At 36.6% G+C, this 18,323-nt stretch overlaps 1 protein-coding gene across 2 annotated transcripts; it reads right to left on the bottom strand.

Moving 5' to 3' along the window:
- Positions 1-2,013: 2,013 nt before the first annotated feature.
- Positions 2,014-16,623, bottom strand: LOC124148013 (tolloid-like protein 2). 2 transcript variants are annotated; one of them, XM_046518942.2, is made up of 12 exons: positions 15,006-16,623; positions 9,141-9,284; positions 8,766-8,847; positions 8,197-8,324; positions 7,573-7,716; positions 7,280-7,367; positions 6,074-6,195; positions 4,966-5,118; positions 4,149-4,227; positions 3,686-3,810; positions 3,180-3,338; positions 2,014-2,855 (listed from the first exon to the last, which is right to left on the bottom strand). In XM_046518942.2, the coding sequence occupies exons 1-12, from the start codon at positions 15,109-15,111 to the stop codon at positions 2,428-2,430; spliced, it is 1,758 nt and encodes a 585-aa protein (XP_046374898.1). In that variant the 5' UTR covers positions 15,112-16,623; the 3' UTR covers positions 2,014-2,427. The 2 variants fall into 2 exon arrangements, with proteins under 2 accessions (XP_046374898.1, XP_046374905.1); XM_046518949.2 differs by lacking the exon at positions 9,141-9,284 and having other exon boundaries at positions 15,006-16,622.
- Between the last annotated feature and the right edge of the window lie 1,700 nt (positions 16,624-18,323).

The raw sequence follows: 18,323 nt of genomic DNA, 5'->3' as shown, positions 1-18,323 counted from the left end.
TTGAACCTTTCCTTGACGAACGAACGCTTTAACCACTAGGCTACCCCACCACCTTTAAAGAATGTTGTCATTAAACACATTCCTAAGTTTTTCGTTTATGGTGTCAAAAGCCACAATCCACAAAATGAGAAAATTGTAGTTGTTTGCTGGAAAGTTCTACTTTTTTGTTATTCTAGAAAAATGTAATTACAGGTCTTAATAACCTTTCAGCATTTGCATTTTATGTATAATCTCTCTCTATTGCAAACAAATGACAAAGAATCCAACGCTGCCTCGCACAGAAGTAAACACACAAATTTATAAACAGTACTGTGAAATCCTGCACTTTACACAGCTATAACATATTTTTTCCCACAAAACCAACCAAATCAAATAACATTTTGTAAAATAAAAGATTACAATTTTAACTGCACTAGTTCATGTTTAATCTTATTTCGAAATATTCAAGCTAAAATGTTTAGGAAATTATTTGTAAACCATATAAATCAAAAACAGTTTGTAACCAGTCACAATTTATCAACTTGGAGTTTATATGGTAAATCCAAATGATATTTTGCCGTTATGACTAAGAAAATCAGACGTATGCACATTATGGCACTTGTAACATGTCCTATTATTTGGCACATGTATGTGTGCAGCCTTCGAAATTCACACTAGTGTGCTAGTCTGAGACAACTAAATTGTGATGAGGACAAGTGAAATTAAATGATGGCAGTGTTCGAAATAATTTTAAAACCCAACAAGACAATCAGGCAAGTGATCCATAAGTTTTGTTTGCCTCATCCTTAAAGCTACCTGCCTGCTTTTGGGCATCATAAATATTGTAAAAAATCGCAAAAACTAGGAGACAAGTCATGTCTTGATTCAGCTGAAATAAAGCAAGCATTTACTGGAGAATCTTCAAGGAGTTATAATAAAACTGAATACGTAAGTAGTATATTATCTGCCAGATAGTTGGGCAGGTGGAGGAAAATTTCATGCAGCCCGTCAGAAAAGTTACCAGCCACGGGCAGGCGGCAGGCGGGCAGGCAATTATTTCGGACATTGAATAATGGTAGTCTTCTTTGACTATTTAGCAGTAACTTTTGAGGGCTATAACTCTGAACCAGTTCACAATGCTTCTATTTAGCTACAAATTGGAAATGACTAAAACTGCCAGAAAATATAAACACAGTAAACATTTTTGTCTTGTTCACTCAGGACTAGTTTTAAACTCTCGGGACCAGTGAAACAAGGTTTACACTAGTCCTCTGTACTAGTCTTAAAAAATACATTTCCTACGTCTGGGTGTGGATGGATGAACTATGTATACATAGCTAAGGATGATGCTGGCCGACATGGACACAACAGACTTGACAGAGGATGGAATGGAGTGTCTACCATGAGGCAACTGCAAGGCAAGCACTCACACAATGGAAGGTTGGGCTGTACCACCCAGTTGTCAAGGAGAAATACACAAACCTATCACTTCAAAAGATGCAAGAAAGATATTTACTATTTCTCCACACCAACCAATATCTCTAAACACTGATGAGGCTGAACATTGAGAGAGCTGCTTTGCATAAACAAATTGATTACAGTGACCCCTGTACCGACACTACCGTACAAGATCTGACACCATTGTGTCCAGTGGCACATTACTGCTTCACTGAGAGACAAGAACCCCAAATGATACAATAACTCCACCTCACACTCAGTGTGTGTGTGTGAGTTAATATTTAATATTTAAAGTCACAACGGCAATATTTCAGACATATCGTGACTCACACTCAGTGGAGCTGCAACAGTTGGCCCTGTTTCACAATGGCAATCATATTGGCTCCCGAGTGGGTCATTGTCGACTGTGTGAGGTTGATGTATTCTATTGATTAAAGACACAGACATATTTTCTGGCCATATTTCTGTGTAGGCAGATAACTTCATGTTAAAATCATGTAAATTCAGATTTCATGCAATAATGCTTCGATACCCATCACATAAATACCATAAATAATAAATTACAAACACTGCATCAATGTATAAAATAATTTATTTTACACATATGAAAACATAAGACCCGTTATATCAATGAAACACAAACAATGTGTTTATATATACCCAATATAGTAATCCTGACTCTGGGTGCTGACAAATAAGGAACATATTATCAGGGTGAATCGGGATTCGAAGCCACTCTACACACAGAGACGACCTAAGACGACCAGATCTGATTAGATTGAAAAAGCAGATATTATTAAGTTAGAACCGTTATAACAATCACAAGTATAAATTGCAATTTCAGGTAACAATATTATAATATATCTACCATTTCTTTCCGCACGAGCGTTTCTTGAGTATTTCATAAAGCATCATGTAATTTTCGAGAATTATTTGGGTTTACTTGATAGACAGAGATCACATAAAAAATGTCTTAAAATAGTGAAATACTCAGAGATGGCACGAGGGGTTATCTACCACTTGATATGCAGATGGATCATTCGTGAATGTATTGATAACATCACTATACAGAGGAGGAGCATCAGTTACGACTTCATTATAAGCAGGAGGTGGTGTATACACGGTCGGCTGACTGGGAGGAATAGCACGAGGAGGTGTATACATGAGTGACTGTGTTGTAGGATAGGTAAGCGATGGTGTATACATGACTCGCTGAGTGGATGCATGTCCAAGATGTCCAGTAGGAGATATCGAGTATATGCTGTTGGGGTACGACCCGTTATTAACCACGTTGCGATTCCTTAGTGACTGTGACTTCTTTCGGTTATATGAGGCACAGCAACAGATCAGGATAAACACCAACGTTATTGCACCAAAACCCCCCCCTACAATGCCTCCAACATTTGTGGCCTGACGATCTGCAATGCAAAGGCACACTTTTTGCGAGAATATGTCGACAGAACAAAAAGTTCATTAGCATATTCATCACACTATAAATCAAGTATTAGTAATATTAGATAGATTTCCTTTCAGGTAAATGTCCGTTGTAAAGAAAAACACCTTCTTAAATGCATCTTTGTAGATGATGAAGGTGAAGATGAATTAATGGAGTTGGAAACACCATAAAATGATTGCAGAGCTCAAGCTAACATTCTTCGTGACTTGCTGGTTTCCAGATTGTTGCAACGGAATGCATGCTATTCATGTATATATCAGATTCAAAGCTTATGTTAAACACTTACTCTTTGATGGTTTCTTAGCAGAGAAAGCTAACTTGAATCCACCGTAAGACTGTAAATTATCAGATTGGAACTTCACAAACATGCTCGCTCCAGAACTTTCTTTGATGGGACCCCTGGTACCACACCATCGGCCAAATGAAACTGCAGATGCATCCGAACCTTAACAAGTTCAAACGTTCTATCAGGAACTTTGTCGGATTGTAAACAGTAAATGATTCGTGATATAAACCAATCTTCATGATCAAAACTATTCCTTCTCTTTATGTATTAAATAAACAGAAAGAAGAATCTACATTACAACTGAAGTTTGTTTGATCAGTTGCTTTTGCCCTTTTTATCATGTTTGCCATAAATCAGGAATTGATAATTTAATAGTTGCTCCATTTCAGAACACTGGCTAGTTAGGAGCCACTGAATTTGCTTTCTACAATTTACGAAAATGCTGAATGACTATGTTCCGTTCATGCATTTAACAGTCCTTTTGCTAATTTTCGCTAAACAATTACCGTCGTAAAGTTGCACAAAGTCGAACATACAGCTGTCATCGTATTGAATGTTGAAATCTCTCGTTTCAAGAGAAATCACATATCCGTCAGAATTGGTGGAGATGGTCCATGTTTGCTCTGCATTGCTATGGTGGAGAGATGAACAACAACAGGGCATCGCAAGTTATCACGAGCAAGCATACACAATCTGATGAAATCTACTATTCAAACACACCAATATTTATTAAAAGTCTGAATGGTAATTACAGAGCCGAAAGAATTATATGTTATATGTCAATGATCTATTTGATATTACTTTCATGCCATCTTCATATCACGTAGTGTAAGTTGCATCTGATAACAAATATTGTCAGTACTTGTATGTGGTCTAATGTTTATCATAATTATCCATATATCCTTGAACAGCACCATGATATCTGAAGTAGTAAATAGGCTGCTCTTGCAAAATTTAAATTGTACTTACATTGGATAATTTAAGGGAAAATTCGGGGATTGTACATATGATGTTTCATAATAGTTGACAACTATACTTCTGTGTGGTCCTGAAATACAAGGAAAAGAGAATAATGCACTCGTTATAACCTGCCGCCGCACAGTGCGAGGGGCGATACGGGTTTGATGCTGTCTGTTAGCCCAAAGAAAAAGCGTCAGTAGTTAAGACAACACAACATTCACATGTTCTAAACTTTGTCCTTCAAATTCGATGAACAGCCTTATGTTCTTTGTCTTTTGAAATCCATGTTGCTAGTGGAGCTTTGGCTTATGTTCCACAGAAGGAAGCACGTTTATATCAAATATTCATGTGATCAGTAAGACATATCTCTGGAACTATAAAGGTAACATCTGACACATGCAGTCTGATATCTAAAGACTGCCAACACCAAAATGAGAGGCACAATCATCCCATAAATGTATTTAGCCAAATAATGTTTGTCTTTCAAAGTTATCTTACCTAAAGTATTTATTATTTACACACGTACGCGTGTGTTATGGTGGGTGTGTATTTATGTGTTGAAAGGATGTGTTGTTACTGTATATGTAGCCATTGATCTCATGTAAAAGAATAAAGTAGTATTTCCACACTCACGAGTATGTTCTGTGTGAGTGTGTGTGTGTCTCTCTCTCTTTCTGTGCGCGTGTGTGTGTGTATGTGTGCATGTGTGTGTTGAGGAGAAGGCTGGTAGCAACATGAAGTCACAATATGCGTACATGTCGTGAGCAAAATACCTGTCTTGATTAATTTCCCTAAAACACTGTCTGCCAACACACCACATACATACCAAAGGTACCAGCTGTATACAACAATCTGAACCCCTTGTCCCAAAGATTGATGTCTGTGTGAAATGAGATGGTCAAGTATCTACCGGAGCTGATGATGCTGTCAGAAATTTTGTGACATATTCTTTTAAGCCGACGAGCATTGGACGAAGTACCTAAAACAGAGTATCGAACGAACGTTTTGTGTTACCAATAATGAAAATGATCGAGTGTAACAACATGAGTATACCACACAAGTATTATTTCATTCTACTGGTATTGTTAAAAATAAAAAGAAAGATTCAGCTCCACTGCAAAGCACATTGCGTAAAGTAGTTGCTAAACCTGATACACAATCAACAACACCTACATTTAAAAAAGATCAGTCACGTCAAACTCTGTCAAAACTATGTATTCATCCAAATATGCATATACTCTCTTCAAAAAAAGAAACGCACATGTAGTATGTTGTTCATTGAACCTGACTGCACAAATAATCCGGTATATAAATTGGATATATGTTATTGGAAAATGTTGGTGGTGTGATATTCGACAAACAGTGCGTGAAAACGCAGCCATTCCCGATTTGCAATGTCTTAAATGACATTGTTTTCACACTCATGGAGGACAACAGTAAAGCAAAATGCACGTGCAAGTTATGGCAATCGTAACTCGTGGTAATGGCTATAAAAAGGCAAGCATAAGCCAATAATTTGTCGAAAATGCCGATCGGAATAGCGCCACACAATCTCATTAAAATCAGATCTTAGTTTTCGCTACCGCTAAACAAAGATCTGAGGACATCCCATTACGGGTCATGTCAGAACGACCTTTCGCGAATTTTGACCGACAAATGAAATATCTCGGTAACACGAGATACTGAGTTCAGCGCAACCTTGTGGCCTTATGTGACATGAAAATGAACAGTTTTCACTGCCTTTGTACAACGACAACATGTGACTATCAAAAAGTTCATATTTGTATCTATGAAATTGAATTAAAAATATCGACTTGTACAATAGATTTACTAAAAATCTACCTGTGCGTTTCTTTTTTTGAAGAGTGTATATGCAAGTATGTACATAAACTGCTACCTATATTACATTGCCCTGATTCCAATAATGAACTTACCATCATTGAACATAAGGTAATCATTTGAACATGACCTTGAACTTTCCATAGCAAGAAAGAGAACATCGACTTTGACATTTCGTCCGATCGGTGCCCTTAGTGTCCATTGGCAGTCTATGTTGCTAAAAACAAAAACATGTACAAACAAATCACTCCCCTGCAATATTTATGTGGACTGAGGAACGAAGGTGTTTCAACACAATGTGCTTGCCAAAACTTAACTTCAACAAAGAAAGCACATTTGAAAACAAATAGTCTTGCTGCTGTACTGAAGCAAACTGAGACGTTATGCCGGCCAAGAACAATCTGTGTGACATTTATAATCCTTGCTGTGTTAGCTGATACAAATTCACTTTTCATATAAGAGATTAAAGGACATATTTGTTTTTGGAAACTGCAGACATAGATGAAGTCTATAGGCCCGTTTCTCTTGATATGTATTCAATAGATACATGTTTCTGACCATTGTGACAATTTGTATATCTGTCTGAACAATTATTAAAACTGTAAAATGAACTAAAACGCTTTAGAATAATTATTGTTTCCGTAGGGCGTAAAAGGCAAAAAGGCAGTGATGACATTTTTTGGATCAAAACAATCAAGTGCCAGTGCAAGTGTGTAAGACTCCATGGGGAGATCAAATCATGGGATAGCATCGTGTATGTTGACAATTAACGTATTATATTAAGTTATTTTCTCTGAATGTCTACCATAACATTTCTGAAATGACTTAACGCGGCCTTTGATGGTTTAACCTTGATTAAAAACTCAGTTGTAGAATGTGTCTTTCCATGAAATATTAATGAAATGTACATGCTCTATATAATGTACCTAGGAAACCGAGAAAGGATAACGTCATAACCCGGAGCTGATAGTACATTGATCGACACTAAGAGGAAATTCATGATGGGAAAATCGAAATCATCTCTCATCTCTTTCAGGCTGGTACAGAGGCTGTCATCATTTTGAATTTCTATGCACATATCAAGATAAGATACCAAATATAATGTCTCCGATATTTCATCAGTCCCGACACTAAAGGACATCTATTTTTTTCAAACTGAGGTTTAACTTTTTGATGAAGTGTTTGTATTTTGTATTTAATAAAAGAAGTCAATGAATCTGATTCGAATACAACAAAAGATTAATTGATCATGACTTGCTCCATTACTTTCCTCCCTGGCCCACATTGATGTGTCTACTTACTTTGGATAATTTGAAGGATAGCCAGGAGAAGTCAAATTCTTCGGGATGATTGAGGAGGCACTTAGAGTACTTCCACAACTTTGGCTTACTGTTTGCCATAAAAAGATAGGAAAGGTAGTTTTAAGACTCACAGCAGGGTGCACAAGTGGCTTGAAACACTCTGTATTGCATTTTAATTTTAATATCGTAGACCTTGATAGTGTTTGGTCGACTTGAATGGTACCTTTACCTTTAAAACCAGGTTAAATATTTGTAAATCACGTGCATAATAGCATGTAAAGGTCTATAGTTACCAGCTGTGTACTTCAAACGAAACGCCCATTTTCTTTCTAAACCGTCAGTATGGAAGGTGATGGTCATGTAGTTACTGGTGCTGATAATGTACCTTGATGTAGGCCTGCATAATTTAGCTAACCGGGTTGAGTCAGTCGAGGAACCTAAAATATGTATATATAGTCCAAATATCATGGAATAGATCTAATATAATAGCCAAGGACACGTGAACAATAAAGTATGTATCCTCATGATCATACCCAAAAAACTTTTAGACTATGAATGTCAACGTATGCATTCTGCATGTCAACATTTAGTTCATTAGGAAGGCATGTGGGGATTGCTGATAGTCATTAATGATTAGTCACACGTTCATTGTGCATCAGTGTAGTGTAGTCCACGCAAAAGTGTACTTATGCGGTGTCTGAGAGTGATGTTACATTATGGTTAATAGGAACTGACATTATGGATCTAATTGCCTAATATATAGATCTCCATTTATTGACATAAAGTCACCATCAGTGAACAGAAAGAAGAAACAAACAAAACGAATGTTATCATATGAATTATTACTGTTAAAAGTTATGTTTTGTAGTGAGGTAGAAAAAATTGACCACACGCCGAGTTATGAATAATAGACTTACCATCGATGAACAGAAGATAGTCATATATGCAAAGACTTGAACTACTCGTGGACAGAAACATAACTTCAACTTTCACAAATGTTCCGATCGGCGCTGAAATTCTCCATTGGCAGTCGCTGGATGAAACGCTAGTAACATAAACAACCAAATATTGAAACGATTGTAACATAGCACACATTCAGAGCCATTAATTGTCCTTCGTGTGGTAAATCATTCTTCCGATGAATGAAGAGAGTACATTAATAGAGTATAGACAAAGCGAAATATCATTTCAAGTTGTATCTATCATCAATATATTGATAGAAATCATTCTCGTGATCAATACTCAATGTATTAAATCTCCTCATCAATCTTCTGTCACACCCGGAAGTGTTTCTTAGAAAATTTCTAGCATAGTGTGTTAGCTAAAGTATATAAAAACTGATTGTTCCCAACACACACAATTTCCAGAAACACAGTCCCATATATTTCATGCCTCTCTTGGTCGAACCCATTCTGTTGACATACGGATTTATTAAAATAATATTCTATGTTCATTCCTTTGATAGATGCTGCAAACTCCTACTCACCTTCGATAATTCATAGGATAGCCAGGAGAAGTCAGATAGTTCGCTCGGAGAGTAGTGGCACTCAGATTTTCAATATCGGGCACTTTAATTGAAAATAAGAACGGTGGTTCAGGTCCCATTGTGTAGTAGATTCATTCCACGAGTTTCTGGAGAATACTCATGTGTCCAATTTCAGTTTCAATTACATTTAAACTTCGTTTCACCCAATGATAGACACACATATGATGTGATACTCTCCAACTTACTAGTTAACCTAACAAAATCTTGGAGACGTTTCCATAATAAATCTGTTAACATTCCAGGTTACCACATCATGAAATTATTAAAACGTTGGCAAATGAAAGTACGCATTCGGTGCACAAAGGGTGTAGTTACCAGCTGTATACTGCAAACTAAACCCTCTGTCTGTTCCAGAACTGTCAGTGTGGAAAGTGAGGGTCATGTAGTTACTGGAGCTGACGATGACACTCAATCCGGGCTTGCAGATTTTAACCAACGTGGGAGCGTTAGATGAATGACCTAAAACGTGTGTACATACAACCGTAGGTCGTATATATATATCAATTATCTAATCAGTAAATGGCACATGAGTTTTTAATATGTGTGCGAGCTGATCTAATCTAATCAATGTGTGTATATATGTATATACCATATGGCACATTACTATATATATATACATAACACGTTAATTGAGTAATGTGCCATTTAAATACATACCCCTCCAATGATTCTTTGATGGCAATGATAACCATGTGTTGTTACAACAATCACAGTAACTCTTGTCTTTGTTCTTTGCGACTGCGTCAAAGGCCGACATGTAAGGTTGGATTAAGGTGAGGATTTTCCTTTTGTTTTGTTTTAGATATAAATTCAATGATGCTTGAGAGGAGGGGGATGTCGCATTCATATTGTGTATTTTAATCTCATTTCTATCCTATGTTTTGATTACAGTTAAGACTAAAAGGTATTTGTTGTCATGTCAAATAAATTTATTTTCTGATATATCAAAATGAGGAGAGTAAAGTTACAAGCATCTGAAAAATATAAATGGAAATACAAATGTGATTTCAAAGTCTAAAACACCTGCAAAAACGTGATTCAATGTTGATGGGATTATATAATTGTAAAGTTGTAGGATTAATGTTACAACATTCATGGCCTCAGTAAAGTTTTCAAAACGCTTTATGGGAGCCATGTGGAGGACATTTCCAAATTTGACGCTACAGTGACAAACATGATGTTCGATTCAATTTTTTAGTTTGACGTGTACCATATGTTCCTGTGTTATTGCAGGTGACGAATTTACTTGCTTTTGCGTGTGTTTGTGACGGGTGCCATCGGATGGGCAGGATACGTTCACCTGTTCGCGAACACCTTGTATCATCGCTATTTGTGACTCCTGAACACATGCTCACGAAATAGTCGGAATCGTAAAATCGACTATGCTTTATGCAGAAATATCTTATGAATATGGAAAGGGTTATGTCGCTTGCATTTATTAATACAATGATCTTTTACCAAAAAGCGAAACGCAAGGTGTACGTATATTAGATTGTATTGTGCATATTACAATGTCATGTTAACTCGAGAAACTGTTAATTGAAATACATGCTAGATTTAAATTTACCAGGTAAATCGTCTCTGATTGTACATTAGGCATTTCAATTATAGTGTGTTCGCGATATGTACAGGTATATATATATATATATATATATATATATATATATATATATATATATATATATATATATATATATATATATATATATATATATATATCTCTGTTGATAAATGGCAAGGAGGCTATATATATATAGCCTCCTTGCCATTTATCAACAGAGATGTCATATGTTATTATTTGTTGATATATACTTTTGGGCACATATTTAACCTATATGACGGTGGCTTGTAAATAGTCGAATATGGACTGATATTCAAGCTACGCCATCGGAGTACGATGACACGCCATCAACCAAGTCAACGTATATGGCCAGCTAATACACCAAGGCACCTCTTACGACTTGGATCCTGACGGGCGTGATTTGTAAGAGTAATTAACAAATACAAGCGACAAAGCCCTTTCAATATTCATAAGAACTTTACATTCTTCTTTTTATTTACATGTGTAAGTCGTATTAGTAAGTTAGCAATTAGCTCCAGAAAATAACCAAAAGAATCAAAATAAATGCCTCTCCTCCCCGAACGTGGATGTGACAGAACTTGAACCAAAATATCACGGTAACTGACACTGTCAATGGCCGACGATGTTGTTTACGTTCTCTGTGCCTCAGACAGGTTACAAGAAGCATGATGACAGTCCTGATTTATGATGTGGTTTACAATAACCTGTCGATTACCTGGGAAAGAGCCTGCTGGTACAATGTGATTACCATTGGAACTGGGGTATGACTGAACAGCCGATTTTTATGCTGCAGACGAGTCGGCATATTACGACAAGAGGGATTGCGTGTTTGTGACCTGTCGGTTTCAAGATTTCACGGTAATTCGACGCCAGCATGTGAAAGGACATGTGAAATGTTTTTCTTAAATGCTTATTCTGAAATGAAAGATTGATAAGTTGGTGATCAAATGCATGTGCTGTGACTTAATAACATTTGCATTGTGTTTATTAGTTTTCGCCACCAAACATGTCCCTAACAGTTTCATAAACGTTGTCATTTGTATGCAAAAGATACGCCTGGGTTAAAACGCTTAGTCGCTATATCTGAATCTCATCATCGAAGCAGTCGGGGTTACCGCCACTGCCTAGAAATCGTCACCAAACACATGCGACATCACACGTTCCGTACTTCCTGTATTAAACGAATAAATGTTGGCAGTCCCTAAACCTGAACCTGGTCGAATTTAGATTGTATCGCTTTTATATGTTACAGGAAGAGAAGCTGTCTTCGTAAACAATATGTTCGTTTTCAATTAAGTTGAAATGTGTATTACCTGTTGGGTATTATATGTTACCTCAAAGTTATACTTTTGCAAAAAAATATGAATCGAAAAGGATTGGTGATACTAATAACTTTGTGACACAATTTAAGCATAATCAATTACAAATAAAAAATTTATTTCGAAATGTTAAACTTCATAATAGTATTACCTGATAAGGCTTGTATGATTTCTTAACTGGTAATATAAAATTGACAACACAGATGTTTGTGGTTTTTGCTTATGACCTCAGTTATTATATCTAAAATGGATAGAATTATCATTAAACCGCTCGCATGTTATCAGAAATCAGCGGGCCACTGTAACTTGATAATGCCCTCATATTGCTTGACGACGGGCCATTATCACGCCTGTTGTTAGGTGACTTCATAGGATAGGGATAGGTGACGTCACGTTCAATAGTGACGTCATCTGGTTTGTTCTATGACGTTTCCATATTTGTAAAAGTGGGTCAGTGACATTGGTGTTGATTGCGGTAATTTTTTTCAAAACCGATATTGTTTGTTTTTTATTTGATAACAAATTCCATCCATTTACCTATAATAACAGTAATGCTCTTTCTCGGGGCATTATCATTTGCAGAAGCCCTCGGTCTTTTCAACTGCCCTCCTTTTTCGGGCTTCTGCGAATGATAATGCCCTGAAAAATAGCGTTACCCTTATAATAGTATGATGAATGATGTTGGTAAAAGGTTCAATGATAAAGAGTAGTCCGAATTCCGTTTCTGTCTGGAATGTCTAGTCGATGATAAATTGAGGAAATGTATTTTACCAAAGTGTTATCCTAGCTTTTCCCACAAGCCAAACTAGTCCACTTGTGTACATCTCAGAATATTCATGTTGTCGAGGCTATTGTCAAGTTGGTATTTCTGTCTTTAAAACACGTGTACACTTCAGTATAGCATCATCTGTGCGTATTTAATCACGCTTAGTTTAGGACTGGCATTCAGTACATCGTATTATATCAGAAGTTGTGACTTTTTAAGAAATAAACGATTAGTGTGAGTTGTTTATCTTATTATAAAACACTGCAGGGAGGATGAAACAGGAAAGGCGGAGCCCCGAGTTGTTGATTCTCCCTGCAGTGTTTTATTTTACGCGAAACAACAACCATTCATTCGTTCATTTCTTATTTGAGATATTAACGTTATGTTCGGTGTCTTTAAGGATGAAGAAAAAATATACAATCTTTAAAAATATTTACCCGTATTTAAAGAATGCTGACTCGCTCAAAAGAATCCGTTTTATGCACATTTGGGTATTTCCCACATATTCCCACAACCCTCATGTCGATTACCTAGATGTTTTCTCCCTGAACCGATTGTCGCTGTTGATGGAAAACAATGTTTTATCTTGAAATAAACCACACTTCGTTCTTCACTACACACACACATATATATATATATATATATATATATATATATATATATATATATATATATACTGGGCCGGTAGCTCCTTTGCTTAAATATTCAGTCTCTCTAGATCTCTCAGCTCCTTCCAACAAACGATCAAATAGGCGTCCCCTTGCAATCAATACATTGATTTTATAGTAATGGTAGTAAAATGTTTATTAAAGTTTCACACGCACAACATGTACAATAAAATCAATGCACATATGACAAAAGGTGTATGGAGTGCGTCCAGCCAGACATTGGCTTATATTATGAGACACTATACACAATATAAACAAAATATATACATAATATATATAATATGAGAGGTTAAGTTTCGCAAAGCAAACAAGAATGCGACACCTTCTTCGTGCTCCTCACAAACTTGGTGTTGGATAAAGTAAATATATCGACTGTCATATGGTCTGTACAAAAGACCGGATGTGTACTCATGATGCAGACGACCACCCTGTGGGACAAGTCAATAATAGCCCCAAAGTCGAATAAATAAGAACGTCTTCAGCTTGTACATGTTCAATGAGATGAGATCACATGAGATCAATCCTTATGAACACACGACTGTTCAACATTTGCTGTTGAACTCTTTACAAAATAGTTGTAGATTTATACTCGGAATTTATATTTAAGTCAGAACCTGAGTTGTATGTCATAGATTCTTCACTTGTGTGATACCTGATGCATCACTGTTGTTACACCATGTTTTTCGTGTATATAGGCCATTCGCCTCGCGTGCAGAAATAAATTAAGCTGATTTAAATTGAATGTTATTATTTACGTGCATATTTATCTGTATTTAACTAGCGCCTTGGGGTATCCCAGTGGTTAAAGCGTCTGCCAGTCGCGCCTAATTCTCGGTTTCGATTTCCCACATGGGGAAAATGTGCAAAGCCTGTGTCACTCGCCATGATATTGATGTAATATTGCAAAAAGCGGCTTAAGACCACACTCACTCACTCACTAATTCTCGGGTTCGATTTCCCACATGGGAAAAAGGTGTGAAGCCTATTTCTTGTGTCACTCACCATGATATTGATGTAATGTTGCAGCGGCGTAAGACCACAATCACTCACTCACTCACTAACTAATTTTCGGGTTCTATTTTCCACAGCCTATGTGTAAAGCCTATTTCTTGTGTCACTCGCCATTATATTGATGTAATATTGCAAAAAACGGTGTAAGACCTCACTCACTCATACACTATTCACGGTAGATGTGGACAGTGAGAATTTGTGATAGGTGTCAGCAAATATGAACAATCCACAACACAATCTGTGAAATCATCTTATGAAGTGAATATATTCCTATATAGAGCCTTTCCCGTGTTAATATATTTATATTACATTATGTTAATAACCACACTTTGTAATTAGACTATCCACAACCAACAAACGTGTAACCACGTTTTATGGTGTTAAGATGAATATATGTTGACATGGAAATTCCAAGCTTCAACGCCATAGAAAAATCAGTATCGACTACCGTCCGAGACAGATTCCACTAGGCGCTAAAGCCAATTAGCTGTAAAACTTATATGAATGGATGACAGAAAAACAGTGAGAACACCAGATTTTCGCGAAAAGGGAAATCAATTCGCACCCTATCAGTAGCACCCACCACACTCACATACTTTTCCATAAAAACGTAAATCTTTGTTTGTTGTCTGACACAGCACTCAGTGAAACAATTCGCCCCTTGAAACCATTTCAGATTAATTATTCATGCTCATTTGATGCACGAATACCACTTAAGCGATAACATCACTAACACAACCCGGATCCTGACCTGTCGTTATTTACATGCGTATCTTTAAACCTAAAATATTTTACAGATATATACATATCACAGTATATACCAATGTTACATACCTGATCCTTTGACCAGAGGTCCAAACAGTATAACACATAATCCAAGCAAAACGTGTTCCTTCATATTTGTCAATATCGTTCCCGATGTCCTCGTCCCTATCTTCATGATATCGTCACTGTACACCTTACGTACAGGTAAGCTGGGACTATGGCTGTTGACGTGACCATGACGTGAATCCTATTTGAACGAAGTAAGGGCTTTGTCAACACGATACACATGTCAATCTGACATAGCTATTCAAATACAGTTGCTATGGGATACACATAGTCGTGCTGTGTCATAGCACAGATATTACAACATACCTCACCTTTTCAATCTCTCACTTGATGCAATCGGTTCACTTTACATTCGAGCGTTTTGTTGTAATGCAAAATTCAATTATATTTTTTTTTTTCAAATCACATTGACGCTTACCTAACCATAGCATATTGATATTTTGCCTCGTGGTCTACTGAATGTATGAATAGGTTGACAAAAGTAATATTGACATCACGATCAATGAAATCCGGTTATGATGTAGATTAAAACGCTAATCGTTAAGTGGTTAAATCGTTCGCCCGTCATGCCGAATACTCATGAGTAGAATGTGTCACCCTCTTTGGTGATATGGCTAGAATATTGTCACAGGCGGCGTAAAACTCAACTCACTCGTTTAGTTACAAACATCAAATGTCCCAATTTGACACCACACAATATAACTGATCATGATTTGTGTGTAAGCAATAATTATTCACTTGAGACATGATTTTGTAAGGAGATTTCACCAATGCTACGTCATTGATTTCATTGACATAATATGCCAGTTTAAGCTATAATTCTTTTCCACGATAAACACAATTACAGTCCGTTTGACTCCAAATGAGAACGATGAATTGCAAAATAACTCGAAATCCAGAAAAGTGTATGAAACATCAATACGGTACTTGACCATGAATACCCTGTACCCAACAAAATCTAAATTTTGTTTAATTTAAGACCCATGACGGATGAAGTTCCTTAAGAAATTATCATGTAATTGTGTATAGAAATGTGTACATGACACGAAGGGGGGACAAACCGTGGAAGGCACCACTCCTCTTTTAGGCTGTGCCGCTCTTTCTCCTGTTACCAGGTGTAGGTTTTGTCAATGAAATTGTTAAAATGAAGCATTGATCAGACGAATGACCAAAATATCATGTTGTTAATTTCAATAACATATCATTTAACCAATTTATGTGAAGCACAGTTACTTTGTAATATATATCATATGCAAATTAACTTAAAAGTAATTGCTATTATTGGTCAAACTATGCCTATATATTAATTAATGAAACGAATTTACATTTTAAGGTAATATAACATTTATGATGTATGCCATATGTTTGTATACTTATTGTTTCTGGAAGTTCTTGATTGAAAAGACTGCTTTTCTCTCTTGAGTTTCTAAATAATTTTGAGCCTTGCATTGTCGATGTCAATTTAGGTGAAAAAACAATGCCAGGATATATGTACATTTTGACAATTTCTATTCCTTTTTCATTTAGGAAAATGTAGTTTTACGGAGAAGAGTGAGTGAGTGAGTGAGTGAGTTGGGTTTAACGCCGCTTTTAACAATATTCCAGTTATATCACGGCGCGTCAGCTTAATGTGGGAGGAAATCCCGAAGTGATGCAGGTCTCAGACGTTTACCATTTCGGTGAAACCCACGAGCACGGGTATGGTGCTGACAAACCTTGAAACATAATTGGGGCGAACCGGGATTCGAACCCACAATAATAGGTTTCTGGCGTGCCCAAGGGACGCAATTCGCTGTCTTCCCATCAGATTGAGCCAAAAAGGATAATTGTGTCACTCCACAAGAAAGGTAGTATAAAGTGTGTTAACAATTATAGAGGTATTTAACTTATGGATATTTATGGAAAAGTATTCATTAAAATTATCAGTGAACGTCTTCAACTTAGAAGTAGATATGAATAGATCCTGGTAGCTTAAGCAGAATTTAGAAAAGGTTATTGTACAGATGACAATATATTCACATTGCAATGCTTCATTCAGAAATATTTATCAAAGAGTGGTTCTCGTTTTTATTGTCTCTTTGTTGATTTTAGGAATGCCTTTGACTATTTATAGAAAATTCCTCTGGCATGCATTAATGAAAACTGATATTCAACGATTAGTTAATGTGATGAAGGATACTAGTATCTCTAAGATCCTGTCTGATGTGAGGACAATCGGGGATTTGATACATGATACATGAATCGGGGAATCTAAGTGGAGTCAGGCAAGGATGTGTACTAAGACCTTTTCTCTGAGTTTCAAATTACGTTACCATACGCCGATTCGAGGCGTATATTTGTTGGAGCTGACATTGTAGAATTACTATTATTATTGTATGCAGATTAACTATGTATACATGCCGATTCTGTCATCGGAAAATAGACGTTTTACATAACTACAGTACCACATGGGGATTGCAGGTTAACATGGATAAAAGGGAGATACTAGTTGTCCGGATCAGCGGTTATCTACGGAGTTCATGGATGGAAAAAAAGATAAGAACATCATTCCATTTGCCCATTGCTATTTCCATTCTGTCACCTATCAGTGCTAATTACCCCCGGCCCCCCGTTTGTCCATTGCCTATTGCCATTGCCTATTATTGCTAATTACTGTAAAGTGTTGGCTTCCATTGTCTAATCACCTATCAGCACCAATCATCTGTTGGCTTCCATTGCTAATTTCCACCTTTTGTTATCTTATTAATTTTGTTGTCCTTCTATGTACACTTATATGCTCTCTGCCTCATGGCATTCATTGTGTTCCTCATAATAAAGAAGTTGACATCCATAAATTCCCTTCATTATCAATTTTTACAACTATCTAGGAGTCATTTTCTCCACACGATTGTCATGGACGAAATGTACAGAGACCTTATCAGCAAAAGCAAAAAAAAGCACTACTTTCTGTAAAGATATTACAATATGAATTCACAAATACGCCTGCAAGTGTTCCTATTAAATTGTCTGACAGTAAGGTAAAACTAATATTACTTTCTGGGGCTGAAATTTGGGGATTCCGGGATAGACTAGTGATTAACATATTCCATACTAACTTCTGTAAGTTTGCACTAGATATAGGTAAACATGTCTCCAAGAAAGCAACTCCAGCCGAGTGTGGCAGACACGGTATTAATGTTGAATATTATATTAAATGCAAACGGTACAATGTATTGGTGTTAGCTACCTCATATGCCCGACGAAAGCAGTGTTATATTCCACTGATTCTTCTGGCAGATGTGCCTAGGCATCACATGTAGAGTCGTTAGTAAATATGCACGG

Source organism: Haliotis rufescens, unplaced genomic scaffold (genome assembly GCF_023055435.1).
Source record: "Haliotis rufescens isolate VD_foot unplaced genomic scaffold, xgHalRufe1.0.p SCAF_1, whole genome shotgun sequence".
Taxonomy (NCBI): domain Eukaryota; kingdom Metazoa; phylum Mollusca; class Gastropoda; order Lepetellida; family Haliotidae; genus Haliotis; species Haliotis rufescens.
The sequence above is the reverse complement of the archived record's forward strand: the minus strand, read 5'-3'. Positions and strand labels throughout refer to the sequence as shown.

Coding starts and splice junctions, on each gene's coding strand:
- LOC124148013 (XM_046518942.2), bottom strand. CDS start 15,111: ATGAAGATAGGGACGAGGACATCGGGAACGATATTGACAAATATGAAG. Junction 9,285..15,005: donor ACCTCTGGTCAAAGGATCAG/GTATGTAACATT, acceptor CACACGTTTTAG/GTCATTCATCTAACGCTCCC. Junction 6,196..7,279: donor TATCCTTCAAATTATCCAAA/GTAAGTAGACAC, acceptor TTTTGTTTTTAG/CAACATAGACTGCCAATGGA.